Here is a 14,706-nt window from a genome sequence, read left to right on the forward strand (position 1 = left end):
GGTGTCCAACAGAACTTGGTGTCCTTTTCTGCTTTCCAGTTGGGTGTTTTTCAGTATGTCCTAGTGCCTGGGGTTGTTCCTTCTCAGGGGCAGGACTTTGCACTTCTCCTTGTTGACCTTCATGAGGTTCCTGTCAGCCCATTTCTCCAGGCTGTTGAAGTTCCTCTGGGTGACAACGCGACTCTGGAATATCAGCCACTCCTCCCAGTTTGGAAATCAAACTTGCTGAGGCTCCGCTCTGCCTCAGCATCCAGATGATTAATGAAGATGTCAAACAGGACTGGACCCAGTATTGACCCGTGAAGTACACCACTAGTCACTGGCCTTCTACTAGATTTTGTGCCACTGATGACCACCCTCTGGGCCTGGCCTTTCAACCAATTTTCAGTCCACCTCACTGTCTGCTCATCCAGCCCATTTACTGGCTCTAAAAACCCCACGATGTGACATTTATGGAAAGTGCTATATAAAAGCCAGGCTTTGTTATTAAATCTCACCCGCCGTCAGCAAAACACTTGAACATGTGCTTAAGATTTAGGGTAAGCTTCAAGCGCGTTGGGACTCCAACACCTGATTAAGTGTCATGCTGAAGCGGGAGGGATTGCTGAGCAGTGGCAACACGCTCCGAGGTCACCTATTGCACTTCATGCTTTGACCTTAACGAAGTGCAACCTGGAATAAAGCTGGATTTCATTGGCCAGATGCTCTGCAGGGGGGCACTTGGGACTGAAATGTCCCCCTGTGGTCCAGCCCTAAAAATCACCGCTGTCCTCCTCAGCAGCGAGGATTTTCATAGAATCATCTAGGTTGGAAGGGACCTTTAAGATCATCGAGTCCAACCGTCAACCTAACACTGCCAAAACCACCACTAAACCATGTCCCTCAGCACCACGTCTACCTGTCTTTTAAATACCTCCAGGGATGGTGACTCCACCACTTCCCTGGGCAGCCCACTAAAGGACAGGGCAAGTACAACTCCTGCTGCAATAGTCAGGACTGACCCCAAAGAGCACGGAGAAATCCTGCCTCAGTGAAAGACAGCGGAAAAAGTCCTCTAAGCTTTAAAGGAAGCTCCAAGATCTTTGGAGAAGATTCTCTCCATCGATTTATTACGGGAGGAGCACAGGACCATCAGCTTCCTCACTTTGAGAAGGTCCTGGAGTTATGGAAGCAGCAGAAAAATCTTAATTTTAAAAGAAATCAATGCTCAAACTTGCCTTTTTGGTCTTGAAAATTTCATAATGTTGTTCTGAAGCCAAAGCTTCTCTGCAACCCTAACAATTGCAAATGGATTAAAACCCCTCAAGATTCTCACTTAATGATCAAAATTTGGGACCTGGAGTTTGAAGGGAAAAATTAAATTGCATGGTATTGAGAATCAGAGAATGGTTTGGGTTGGAAGGGACATTAAAGATCATCCAGTGCCACCCCCTGCCCTGGGCAGGGACACCTCCCACCAGACCAGGTTGCTCCAAGCCCCATCCAACCTGACCTTGAACCCCTCCAGGGATGGGGCAGCCACAACACATTTGTGGTAAAAGTGACAGATTCGAGAACACAGTAACTCCCACAACCTGGAAAACTTTACAGTTGGACGGTGTAGAAGTCTCTTGCTAATAATAATTTTTAAAATGTCTGTTCTTGCTAAAGATTATTTCTAAAATAGCCTGTATTGTGAGCTGATCCATTTTATGCTTTCATTCAAACAACACGTTGCTTTAATTTATATTTTTATGAATGCATTAACCAAATATGTCGGTGTATTTATATAAGGATGTTAAGTCCCACTGAACAAAATACCTGAGCACTCCACAACCCTCCAGCATTTATCTGCCCGGGAACGGGCAGCCCAGACTCTGGCTCTTCTGTCAAAGACTGATTTTCTTTTGTTGCTTTGGGTTTTTTTAATCCACTCCTTTGAATATCGGTTTGAACTCATATTTGTTTTTGAGATCCTGAGCAAATCCCTCCAGCACAACGAAATCAGGCAGCCAGGGTCTGGTCATGTAAATTAGCGTGGAGGGTTTGACCCCAAAGCCTTAAAAATAATTAGCCTTTAATGATAAAGGTGACAAGAAGTTAAGCTGAAGCGCTTTGATGCGAATTCACCTTTACACCAAATAAGAAGAGTCACCTTTACCAGCTGAAGAAATGAAAGCAAAAGAGGAATTTTTACCTTGGACTTTGGTCCGCTTCTAGATATGTGTGTGCCTCAAAAAGAAATAAATTCAATAAATAAAACACATGGAAGCATTTGATGGTGCCATTGCTTTGTGAGAACGATGGAGGGAGCAGGTTGACTTCGCAGTTTGCTCTTTCTAAAGTGTTTCTCTCTAGGTTTCAAGATAGGAATGCTTCATTTCCATAAAATATATCCACACTTTAGAAAAAACAGAGAAAATTACCATCCTGTCATATTTAAATGGGTAGTAGCATTGATGGGAATGCTCCATTTCCATAAAATAAAACCACACTTTAGAAAAAACAGACTATCCTGTCATATTGAAATGGGTAGTAGCATTGATGGCACCAGAAGTTTGAGTTTACAAAGAGGCAGCACGTGACTTCAGCAGGAGTCTTTCAGCCTGTGGAAAGAGAGTGAACAAATGGTCCCTCCGACATCCACATCCATCTTTTCCTTCCTCCAGTTCTCTCCTTTCCTCCCTTCTTCTACGAATTCTTGCCACGAGTGGAAAAAGAGATAGTAGATTAAGAAACTGATCCTCACCTGATACATCAGGGGTTTGGGTGGGACTCAACACCTTCCACACAAGATAAAATGAGCCAGGGCAGGTCTGGAACAGGTTGCCTGGAGAAGTTGTGGATGCTCCATTTCTGGAGGTGCTTGAGACCAGGTTGGATGGGGCTTTGAACAACCTGGTCTAGTGGGAGGTGTCCCTGCCCATGGCAGGGGGCTGGAATTAGATGATCTTCAAGGTCCCTTCCAACTCCAACCATTCTATGATCTTCAAGGTCCCTTCCAACACGGGCAATTCTATGATTCTAAAAAAGGGTTAAAAACCATTGGTTTAAAATTAAACCACGTGACAGAAGCCAGGCTGGACTTTGAAACCATTAAGCAAACACTTTTCCACTTCAAAAAGGGGGCAACTTGTTTTGTCTTCAGCCTGCCCTGGCTCACAGGCAGCTGTAATTACCTTAACGAGGCAAAGCACGGGCTCGCTGGGCTGGGATGAGCAAACGTGTGGCTGATGAGCAAAGCCCGAGCCATCACCTTTCCCACCAGTTCCATGATGGACAGCCCAAACCTATGGCTGGGACCATTACAAAATTATTTTCCCCCTCTACCAGGCTGAGGTTTGACATCGCAGACACGCAGCGAGCAGAGGCAAGGGAAGCCGCTGCCACGCTTTGTCGTTTAAAAAGTAAATACAGCCGATTTCTCTCCCAAAAACTCTTCCCAGAGGTGGGTTTCGACTCCCATGAGCAGCTTTGCTTCCTTTCCTTCTGGGAAGAGCACGGCAGCAGTTTCAAAGCACCAACTTCAGGAACACAGACAGTTATTGTGAGGCTTTGGTTAAATTCATAGAATCATACAACGGTTTGGGTTGGAAGGGACATTAAAGATCATAAAGTTCCAACCCCCTGCCCCGGGAAGGGACACCTCCCACCAGACCAGGTTGCTCAAAGCCCCGTCCAACCTGGCCTTGAACACCTCCCGGGATGGGGCAGCCACAGCTTCTCTGGGCAACCTGGGCCAGGCTCTCACCACCCTCACAGCAAAGAATTTCTTCCCGAGATCTCATCTCAATTTCTTCTTCATATCTCATCTCAATCTCCCCTCTTTCAGTGTCAAACCCTTCCCCCTCGTCCTATTGCTCCCCTCCCTGATCAAGAGTCCCTCCCCATCTCTCCTGGAGCCCCTTTAGGGACCGGGAAGGGGCTCTAAGGTCTCCCTGGAGCCTTCTCTTCTCCAGGCTAAATAACCCCAACTTTCTCAGCCTGTCCTCATAGTAGAGGTGCTCCAGCCCTCTAATTAACTAATGGCCTGAAAAAAAAAGCTCCTTGCACCACTTTTCTGAGGATTGCAAAGTGCCACGTTTATTACCAGCGTTTCGCTGCTCCACAGGAGACATTCCGACTCCCATAAATATATTTAAGCTCCGTTCATTTCAGACTCACCCATCGCTGCCACGAACACACACCTACCGTACGATACAGCTCAATCCAGTTCTGTTTTGCAGGAGCTGAAAAGCCTTCCCAAGTAAAATCTTTTTATTTTCCAGGTTAGAATGGCTTTTATTAGTTATTTTCTTATGTCTCATAAAGACAAAACCTCCCACTTTTCACGTTGTAGTAAAAGACCTGCAAAGAACTAAGAAACGCACATCCAAAAGGCAAAAATCATCCTAGAATTATGTCTCTAAGCCCCATGTAGATAATAATTAAATCAGGGAAAACCGAAGCACAAGAATATTGTTTGGCTGCATCTTCCCCCATGGAGCATCACTCCAGATCCGCCACATTATTTGGAAAATAATGGGTTTAAGGTGGAAGGGAAATCGGGAGGCTCTAAGCACGACATTAAATTCTGTTCCACGGGATGACGAGGGGGTGGGATAGAGGATTTTTTACCGCAACTTCTCAACCAAGTGAATACAAGAGAGGAGGTCGCTATTCCAAGATATATTTAATAAGAAGAAATTACAGGTTGAAAGTCCTCCGGGCACACGAAATGCAGCTAATGCACAGCTCTAGAACGGGTCACTTCTTACAAACAATATTACATTTTTGTTGTTGTTTTAGCGCGGACATGGACTACACAAACCACAAAATACTGAATCAGATGCAACAGCCAGTGCTAAAACCCACAACAATAAAAAATATGGCACAGAGAATGCTAAACTAAACGATCTATAATTAGTATTTACTTTTGGCAATCCTGGTTTGCACTAATTCAGGTCAGAGATTCCTTCCCAGTCAGCACCAGGTTCAGTTAATCATCTTGTGCAAAATACACTTTAAAATTAAGTAAGTAATTAGTCGTGTAAACGTTATCTTCCTTTCACAGAAAAACGACAGTGATTTGGGTATCGGAAAGAAACAAGGGAACCCCAGACAGTATTTTATTTCACAGTACATAGTGTATGTAGATATAATCACCATATTCAGCAAGGTAAAGTGCATGCCAGTAACAACTTGGACTGTAAATTAAGAATTTGCAGTGCAGAAATACACTTTACTCCAACACCAACAAAGTAATGTGAAGTAATACAAAACAAGGTAGAGTAAGAGCTTGAAAACAACATACTCTACGTGATTTACCGTGTCTTTCTTCAAAAGGCAGGGCTGAATTACTCTGAAACGGGAAAATTTTACATCAACTATCAACCAAATAAACAGTTCAAAGCTTCACTAGTTAAAAATATTGCACCAAAAGTGTCGTATTTGAAAGCAATACAAGAATTTTTTAATATAAAAACACTTTAAAAAAAAATAAGACATATTACAACAGCTACTTTTGAACTGAAATAGCTGGTAAACTGTAGGAATTGATGAAAGGTGATAAATATATGGGTTACCTGGAACCTCTCCTATATAACATCAAGTTAGGAGGGGAAAAGGTCTCCACTCTCCAGTAGTTTCAATGGAGCCAACTGTAAACTCAACAAAACCGATGAGATAATTGACAGTATTCCCTTTCGTTTTAGAAATAAAGGTCGACAAGAAGTCTTGAAATGCTTCCCCACCAGTTAGTGCAAATAAATAAAAGCCACAAGACATGGATGTACGACAACTATCAAATGTTATAGACATTTACAGCTCCAACCACAGGTCCCTTGGTCTGTGAACCTGGAGGAGACACATAAAAACCTCATGATGCTCCACACAACTCATGGAGTTCCCATTTAGAGCGAGAGACAAACAGCAGGAGATCCTTGGAAAATGAAGGACAGAGCAGCAAAGGGACAAGAGACGTTCCACTAACATCCCTCAGAGATGTGGCAGCCCAGATCCAACAGGAAATTTAGGCACCACACTACGTTCATGATGCTCTGAGGGCACTACATCATCCCAGACCGTCAACTACGTCAGACCATTACCCAAAATATAAACCCACTGTGGGCAAGTGAGGGATACAAACAGCCAACTCCCAAGAACCGAATAAATTCGCCCGTGAAGAAAATCACTTCCTCCACTCCAAAAATCAATTCCTTCCCTAGGTGTGCAGTCTAAAGAGGAAAAATAAAGCACACAAAAACGTGCAGATGATCGTTGAAGATCAGCAGTCCCTTTTTGGAAAGCAGAAGCATGTATGTACCTTCGACACTTAATTTTTATAAGTGACTTAAGTAAGAAAAACATTTATCGAATGGCAAAACCCCAAAAATCTGCTCAATAAGGAGACGTCTCTACCAACACACGCACATTAACTAACCTTCTCCTCTTGATTTCCCAGGACATGGCAAGAGACAGCTGTGGCCACTAAGTCTTCATTACTCTTATAAAATTTCTGGGGATATTGAAACCATGATTGAAACCTATTAAAACTATTTGCTGAGGGAACGCAAGGTTTTATCACCATCATTTGCTCACCTCAGCATTAACTCACACCAAAAAAAAGCCTCAATGACTTGCAGTTGGGACATCTGGCCCTCAGTTCGGCTATTAAGTATTTTAAAGAAAGACCTTGAGAGAGAATTAATAGACTGTAATCATCTAAAGTAGTCTCATATGCAGTTCATTTCTCCTTCACTTCTCCGTTGCAGTTAAAAAAAATAATAAAAAATTCAAAAGCAGCAACATAAAAAAGCACATAAAAGTCGATTCGGATTATATCACATCCCTTCATATTTACAGATTTTCTGTAGTAAAGAATCCACTATCTTTTTTTTCACCCTAATCAAAATTCTTGGCCTTTTTAATCCTAAAACAGCCTTCAAAGTCTGGAAACATTTTCAAAACCCTCAGGAAACCCGACAACAGCAGCATCGTGTTCCAGACGATATTGCAAACAATTCCCACGCAATCAAAGTGTCTATTGATGAAACAGTCTCGAGAAATGCAGTTCCATGACCCTCCTCTTCCTCACGATGCCATCCCCGCCGGCTCCTGCTACGTTAATTTCTTGATCCTGCGGTTCTGCTTGTCGATATTCAGCGTGGCGCGGTCTACGGAGGTAGTGATGGAATCCAGAGCTTCGTCCTGTCTCTCCAGCTCCGCTTCCGTCTCCAAGGCAAGGCCCTTCAGCTTCTTTAGGATCTGTCAGAAGAAAAGACTTGAGAGCTTTCAGCGATCGACCAGCCGGTTCGTTGAGAAAATGTAATAGACCTGTGGTAATTAGTTATTTTATTGCTTTAAATCACCAAATCATTTGGTGGAGTCTGCCCAGGAGCGTGCTGGTGAGAAGACACAACTCTTGCTCTGATTAAGCTCAATGGAGATGAACTAAGCAATGAACGAAAGACCAGAAAAATCAAATTTGAAATGTTAGGGTTAGATGGGGAGGGGAATAAATTAGAAGTAAAAATCAGTGTAAACATCAGCTTTTTGCCAGTTCTGTTGTTATCTCCTTGGTACGGCTCATCCTGAGATGTTGCACCCGTTGAGAGCCAACGAAGGCCAAGAAAGAGGACCATGTGGCTGAAGGCATAGCAAGGTCAGGCAGGGACCAGGTCAAAGGACAGAAAACGTCATTTTACTACAATCAACTAAAGAAAGAAGCATCATTGGATGGAACAGAAGGGAAAAAGTGAGACTTGGGCAACCAAACAAAGGATTTTCAAGGGACTGGATGGTGGTGTGGTATGAAGGGACATCAAGGTAGCCAAGAGGTTCAGGCCGTACCCGAGATGAGAAACAACAGATGAACTGGCCACAGCTCGAGTCCAGACCACAAGCGTTATACTACACATCGACCAGTTTGTATCACACTTAGCAAATTACTGTCCGTGTGTGGGGCTGGAACTGAGCTACTGAGCTACTCCAGGATTGCAAGAAGACCCTGCTGTCTGAAAAAGCCACCAGATACTGGTCCAAACAGGGCAGAAGGCTCTAAAGTGAAAGGAGAAAAAGCCAGGCTGATGCATTCTTAAGGCCAGGAGACATCCGTAACGATGCCGTACGCCGACTTCTGGGGCTTACTCAACTCTAATTTTCATCAGTTCAGGCAACCAAGGCCAAGAGCAGAGATCCAAACAACACAAGAAAAATCTGTCTCAATTCCTCACCCTGTAACACTGGCTCCTTTTAGCAGCAGTCCAAGGTGTGAGTTATATCATTGCCTTTTCTTCCCTCTTGTGGCTACTGCCTTAATAAGCCCAGTTGCATGAACTGAAGGCACCTGCCTGAAAGGGAAGCCTCAGCTGCCTTCCCTCAGATGTGTCGGAGCGAAATTTGGAAGTACCACATCAGACAGACCGGAAATCCAGCTTCTCAGTCACTTCAGATCATGAAAGGGTTGTCAGTGCTGGCCTACACGATAGAATCAGAGAATGGTTTGGGTTGGAAGGGACCTTAAAGACCACCAAGTTCCAAACCCCCTGCCCTGGGCAGGGACACCTCCCACCAGACCAGGTTGCTCAAAGCCCCATCCAACCTGGCCTTGAATAACCTCCAGGGATGGGGCAGCCACAGCTTCTCTGGGCAACCTGGGCCAGGGTCTCACCACCCTCACAGCAAAGAATTTCTCCTTCATATCTCATCTCAATCTCCCCTCTTTCAGTGTCAAACCCTTCCCCCTCATCCTATTGCTCCAGTCCCTGACCAAGAAGAGTCCCTCCCCAGCTTTCCTGGAGCCCCTTGAGGGACTGGAAGGGGCTGTAAGGTCTCCCCGGAGCCTTCTGTTCTCCAGGCTGAACACCCCCAACTCTCTCAGCCTGTCCTCATAGTAGAGGTGCTCCAGCCCTTGGATCATCTCCTTGGCCTCCTCTGGACCCATTCCAACAGGTCCATATCCTTCCTGTGCTGAGGACTCCAAAGCTGGACACAGTACTCCAGGCGGGGTCTCACAAGAGCATGATCTGCTTCCTTAGACACCCACAGAAGGGTCCATGAAGAGGACACCTTCCCACCGCCTGCTTAATAAGACCAGTTTATCCAATCAATCGCAATAAAAGTCTCCAAGAAAGAAAATTATCCCAGCACTATCCCACAACATCAACTGCTGCGGTACATGAGCATCCAGGTAACGCTACTGAAGATACCAGAACTGCAGCCCATCTAACAAAATAAATCTGTGGCTTTTGGTAAAATAGGGGAAAAGAACTGCACTCTATCCATGCTTAATCATATTTTTTTTTCATTACAACTGGTGAGCTCTGTTTTCTTGTTTTCCTTTTAGAATATATACAAGCAGGCCCCAGAAAGCTGCTGTGAAACATCAGCAGCCCCGTTATCTGCGTGTGGGGCTGAATTCCCCGGCAGCCCCATCGTTTGCAGCTCCGCAAATTACCGGTTTGAGAAAAGCAGCGAGGAATATCGTATCTAGCTGGGACGGCAGGGGAATTTTACGCAGACAAAAAGCTTTGACTGAAGCTGGACGTCAGCCACAGCAGTGAGATTTATCTCGTAAAACATCTCTCAGCTCTTTCCATAAATCACAAGCAGCCAGAAATACGGCTGGGGTGAATAACTAGGTTTGCAATTTGGCTGCCAAAGCAAAAATACAAAATAAACCGTGGATCAAGCTTAATCTACCTTTTTTTTTTTCTGTTCTTACCAAAACTATAGGCTAAAAAACCCTCTGCTTCTATCCCCAATGAAATGCTTCAAGTTCTTTCACTGTAAGAGGAAAGTAAAGCTGAATTCCCCACACTGGAGGTGGTGGATGCGTGTAGGAAAAGCACCAAAAAGAAAAACGACATGATCAGATCCATCATGTGTATGACTGAGGACACGGCTCTGGAATAAGGTCTTGCCTCCCTTGAGGAAGTAACTTTACTATTTGGAAATGGGAAGTTCAGAGGTGGCTCTCCCTCAGTCCTTCCTTTGAACTTCTTGCGCATATATTTTACAAATATATATACTAAAATACATAAAATAAAGTAGCCAGTGCTATATGAAATGACTCCATAAAGTCCCGGTATAATTAAGATTGGAAAAGACTTCTAAAGGTCTTCTGCTCCACTCCACCCAACTAAGAGCAGGGCCAGCTTCAACGTTCAGCTTGGAGTAGATTACAGGGTTTCAGCCTCTGCTCCAATAAACTTTTAATTCTTTATACCAGTTTAAGAGAGACCTCACTCCTTCAGTATATCCCAAAGGATGGTAGTGAAAGATATGTGTTTTGTCATTTACAGATGATTTAAAGATGGTCCATGCTGACACTTTTTCAGCAAGTAAACTGAAAAGCTTTACCCAAGAGCATCCCAAAATTTGTTTCCCAGCACAGCAGAACAGAAGCAGCAGTGTCTACCCATGCTTTCTAGAGCATGGCTTGACCTGCACCCCAGAACGGTCCCTCTGGCCATTTAGCACCTTCTGCAGCAAGGCACACACTTAGAATCATAGAATGGTTTGGGTTGGAAGGGACCTTAAAGACCATCCAGTTCCAACCCCCCTGCCATGGTAAGGGGACACCTCCCACCAGACCAGGTTCCTCAAAGCCTTGTCCAACCTGGCCCTGAACATCTCCAGGGATGGGCAGCCACAGTTTCTCTGGGCAACCTGGGCCAGTATCTCACCACCCTCAGAGTGAAAAGTTTCCTCCTGAGATCTAATCTAAACCTACACTCTTCCACTTCCATGCCACCACCCCTTGTCCTGTCACTACATGCCCTTGTAAAAAGTCCCTCCCCAGCTTTCCTGGAGCTCCTCTAGGGACTGGAAGGGGCTGTAAGGTCTCCCCGGAGCCTTCTGTTCTCCAGGCTGAACACCCCCAACTCTCTCAGCCTGTCCTCACAGCAGAGGTGCTCCAGCTTTCACAGCATCTCCATGGCCTCCTCCAGACCTGCTCCAACAGGTCCAGGTCCTTCCTGTGCTGAGGACTCCAAAGCTGAACGCAGGACTCCAGGGAGTACTTTTGGAGGTTTATCACCAAGCACCCTTAGCAGTGTGGGAAGTTCAGCTTTCCTGAGCCATGTCCTCACCCAGAACATCTCAGTTCATGAAACCCATCAAGGTGAACACATAAATGTGGTGACAGCAGTAAAAGTGTCCAAAAGAGCCACACAGCAAAGTAGGGGCTGGCACCAGAAGATGCAGAAAGGAAGCAGGGACACTCCTCCTTCCCCACCTCTCCAAGAGGCACCCAATTTATTTGTAAATCAAAATTGTGCCAAAAAAAAAAAAAAAAAAGCCCCAGGTTTGCTATGAAAACCAGTTTATTTTTAGTTTCAAACCCGATTACTTTTGATAGGCTTTGCACTCATTAGAGCACACTTAACATTTAAAATACAGAAAAAGACACAATTGTTGAGAACAGAAAAGCTTTTAAAAATACGAAAGCAGTAAAATGGAAACTTAGGCGGCCAGAGGGCTCTGCTCAGTTCACCTGCCAATTAGGCTCTGCCTTGAAAGGCAGCGGGCGATGATGATGCGGTTACTCACACATGAAAAAAATAAAAGGCAAGCAGCTCACTTTCATCCCTTAATTCTCTTTGCCCTAAGAAAGTCTGCGAATAAATCCTTTAACCCTTTGTCTGTCAGCATCTTCAACTGTTCAAGCTGAGCGCTGCTGCTCGAGCCAACGGGACCTGAAATGGTTAAGATGCTTTTCCAGCACAGCCCACAGAGCTCGCCGGAGAGACTTACTGGAACCCAAAGTCTGGCCAAAGCCGGTCACTATTTTTGCTGAGCAAAACAATGGCAAGACATCTAGTTATCGCTGCTCCAGTTCTGTCAGCTGCTCAGAGCAGCACTGTCCTCTGTGCCAGCACGTCATTTGGACGGTGAAACCAAGACACTAAAACTCAGCGTGAAACTCTATCTGTGACACGAAGCCAAACAGCAGGTACGAGCCCATCAAAGACGCATGTTAAAGGCCTGTTTCCTCCAGCCCTGGGCAATCTCACGCTGAGAAAGCCTCAGATTTATGCCACCAGGATTATAATTTGGAAAGTCTGATTTAGCTCCATGGCTCTGCCACAGATTTTCTGTGCGACTTCAGGCAAGTTACCTAATATTCCCATGCACAGAGCTCTCGCTGTCAAAAAACAAGGAAGCAAATTTGTCAGGGTTCTCCAAATCCTCCCCGTGTCACGCGTTCAACTACAGCAGACTCAGGCCTTGCTGAGAGAAGAGGTATCCATCCAAGCTACGTACCCCCAGTTCTCGTATAGACTATGAGGACGTAGAAAACGCAACGTATTTTACACGTCGCATAAGGTCACGCTTCATCTCCTCTGTTTTATGTACCTGCTTAAGGAGGAGTTCAAGCGCTTTCCATTTCTCTCTGCTTCGGCTCAAGTAGCAGCTGAGGTGACCAGCTTTAGCTGAAGACCATCACAACATAGACAGATGACAGGAGAGGACTCCAAGCCTGTGAACCTGCTCAAGCCCCATCACTTGATCACTTTGCCACACCACCTGAAGACCTAAATCCAAAGTGTCAGGCACTGTACAAACAGGGATTGTCCCCCAAAGATCTTACAATGGAGGCCTGAGTTTGATTTGGGTCCTGAGATGCCATCATAATCACGCGATTTAGCTAAAGCTCGTGAAAGATGATCTACTGTCTCAATACAATGAGTATCCAGCAGTAAAAGAGAGATACAGAAAGTGTCATTGAGCAGAAATTATGGTGAGGCCACAACTGGAATATTGTGTCCAGTTCTGGGCTTCCCAGTTCAAGAGAGACAGGGAACTACTGGAGAGAGTCCAGCGTAGGGCGACTAAGATGATTAAGCGATTGGAGCATCTCCCTTATGAGGAAAGGCTGAGAGAGCTGGGGCTCTTTAGCCTGGAGAAGAGAAGGCTGAGGGGAGACCTCATCTATGATTACAATTACCTAAAGGGTGGGTTGAAGGATGGTGGAGCTGGACTCTTTTTCACTGGTTTCCAGTGACAGGACAAGGGGCAATGGGCACAAGCTGGAACATGGGAAGTTCCATTTAAATATGAGGAGAAACTTCTTTCTGGTGAGGGTGCCAGAGCCCTGGAACAGGCTGCCCAGGGAGGGTGTGGAGTCCTCTTCTCTGGAGATCTTCAAGACCCGCCTGGATGCAGTCCTGAGTGATGTGCTCTGGGCAACCCTGCTTTAGCAGGGGAGTTGGACTAGATGATCTCTAGAGGTCCCTTCCAACTCTGAAAATTCCGTGATCCGTGAAATCCTCCCCGAGATCCACTGCACTATCCCTGTGGTGAATGCTAGAGCAGAGCACATCTAACCAGAAAAGGCTCTTGAATGCAGCTTCCCCAAATTCACCTTTTATTGGGAAACAAAGAACTGTCATTTGTCATACTCTGAACTAGGGTGCAAATAGAGCTCTTGATATCATTTGTCATCATTTAATACTCTGCTTCACCTCTGTGCTGAACACATTGCAGAGTGAGCAAGAAGGGGGAACACCACCTAAAATATTCCAATTATGAAGATTCCAAATTTTTCTATTAGAAGATCAACCCCACAACAGGGATTAAACTGAGTAATCTTGCACTGAAAAAATTAAGAGGCCTGTCCATGTCCTCTCCTGCCGCACCTGGAAACGGGCAGGGAGACAGCAGGGAACAGAAATATCTTAAACCACTGCAACACGGAATCAAAGAATTGTCAGTGTCGGTGTCTGTCCTCACAGCAGAGGGGCTCCAGCCCTTGGAGCACCTTCTTGGCCCTCCTCTGGACCCATTCCAACAGGTCCATGTCCTTCCTGTGTTGAGGAGTCCAGAGCTGGACGCTGTACTCCAGGTGGGGTAAAATGTCCTGCTTAGATGTAGTTTCAAGATCTTCAATATCCAAAAGGCTTTGTGTGGTGTTTACTATGATGCTGCCCTTGAACCCCATCAGAATATATCCCCAACCTCTGTACCTTTCAAATGTACTTTTATTGGCAGGAACTCCCCGCTTCAATCACACTTTCCTTCACCTCCACATCTTTATATTTCCCTTCTAAACCTCACCGCATCCTCTCCTAAGGGAACCGAAAGGCCTTGAGCTATTTCCCTCTGGTTGGAGCTTCAGAGCAATGAGAAAAAGCAGTGCTTGCACAACGCCTGGGAGTAAGGGGAGAGACACCAGTCCATACAAGATGAGAAGCTCTGTTCCCAGTTCACAAGACCTGTTGGAAAACGCTGAACTCCCCGTCCTACGTTTCCTCTGCTTCTCCAGTCACAGTCAACTGCTTTGATAAGATCAATCATCAACACGGGTTGGTGTTCAGCCGTCAAGAGCTGGCCCTGGGGAAGCAATTCCTAGAGAGCCCTTTTTTTTTTTTTAATAAGATGTACCAAAATGTGTCTTCAATAGTAGCCCGTGACCAACAACCCTTCATTCCATATTTAGCTTTTTTGGGTCTGGCTAGAGATCAGAATTATAGTGCTGGAAAGCTGACATTTAAGGAAGGAACAGCTAGCCCTTCTGAATACAGAACAGCTGTACAAAATGCACGAGTAACAGATTGCTCCTATTTGTACAACTACGATTGAGCAATACTCTCCCTTCAAATCTTCCAAAAGGTTAACGCTGCTTCAGAAAATGCTTAGTTTCAGATAAAATGATAGATCGTGGAGATAAGCTCTTTAAAAGATGGGAAGAAGGGAGAATGATTAAACAGTGAATAGTCCATATTTTGGTTTTGAAAAAGCCCA

General features: G+C 45.1%; 1 protein-coding gene across 2 annotated transcripts in view; it reads right to left on the bottom strand.

Moving 5' to 3' along the window:
- Positions 1-4,633: 4,633 nt before the first annotated feature.
- Positions 4,634-14,706, bottom strand: part of SNAP47 (synaptosome associated protein 47) — a 31,233-nt gene continuing 21,160 nt past the window's right edge. The window contains exon 5 of one of the 2 annotated variants that reach the window (XM_074157335.1): positions 4,634-7,224. In XM_074157335.1, the coding sequence (XP_074013436.1) occupies positions 7,078-7,224 (147 nt within the window). In that variant the 3' untranslated portion in view covers positions 4,634-7,077. The remainder of the gene's footprint in view (positions 7,225-14,706) is intronic. The other variant, XM_074157332.1, reaches the window with a different exon arrangement.

The sequence above is a fragment of the Numenius arquata genome, chromosome 12, assembly GCF_964106895.1.
Source record: "Numenius arquata chromosome 12, bNumArq3.hap1.1, whole genome shotgun sequence".
NCBI classification, from domain to species: domain Eukaryota; kingdom Metazoa; phylum Chordata; class Aves; order Charadriiformes; family Scolopacidae; genus Numenius; species Numenius arquata.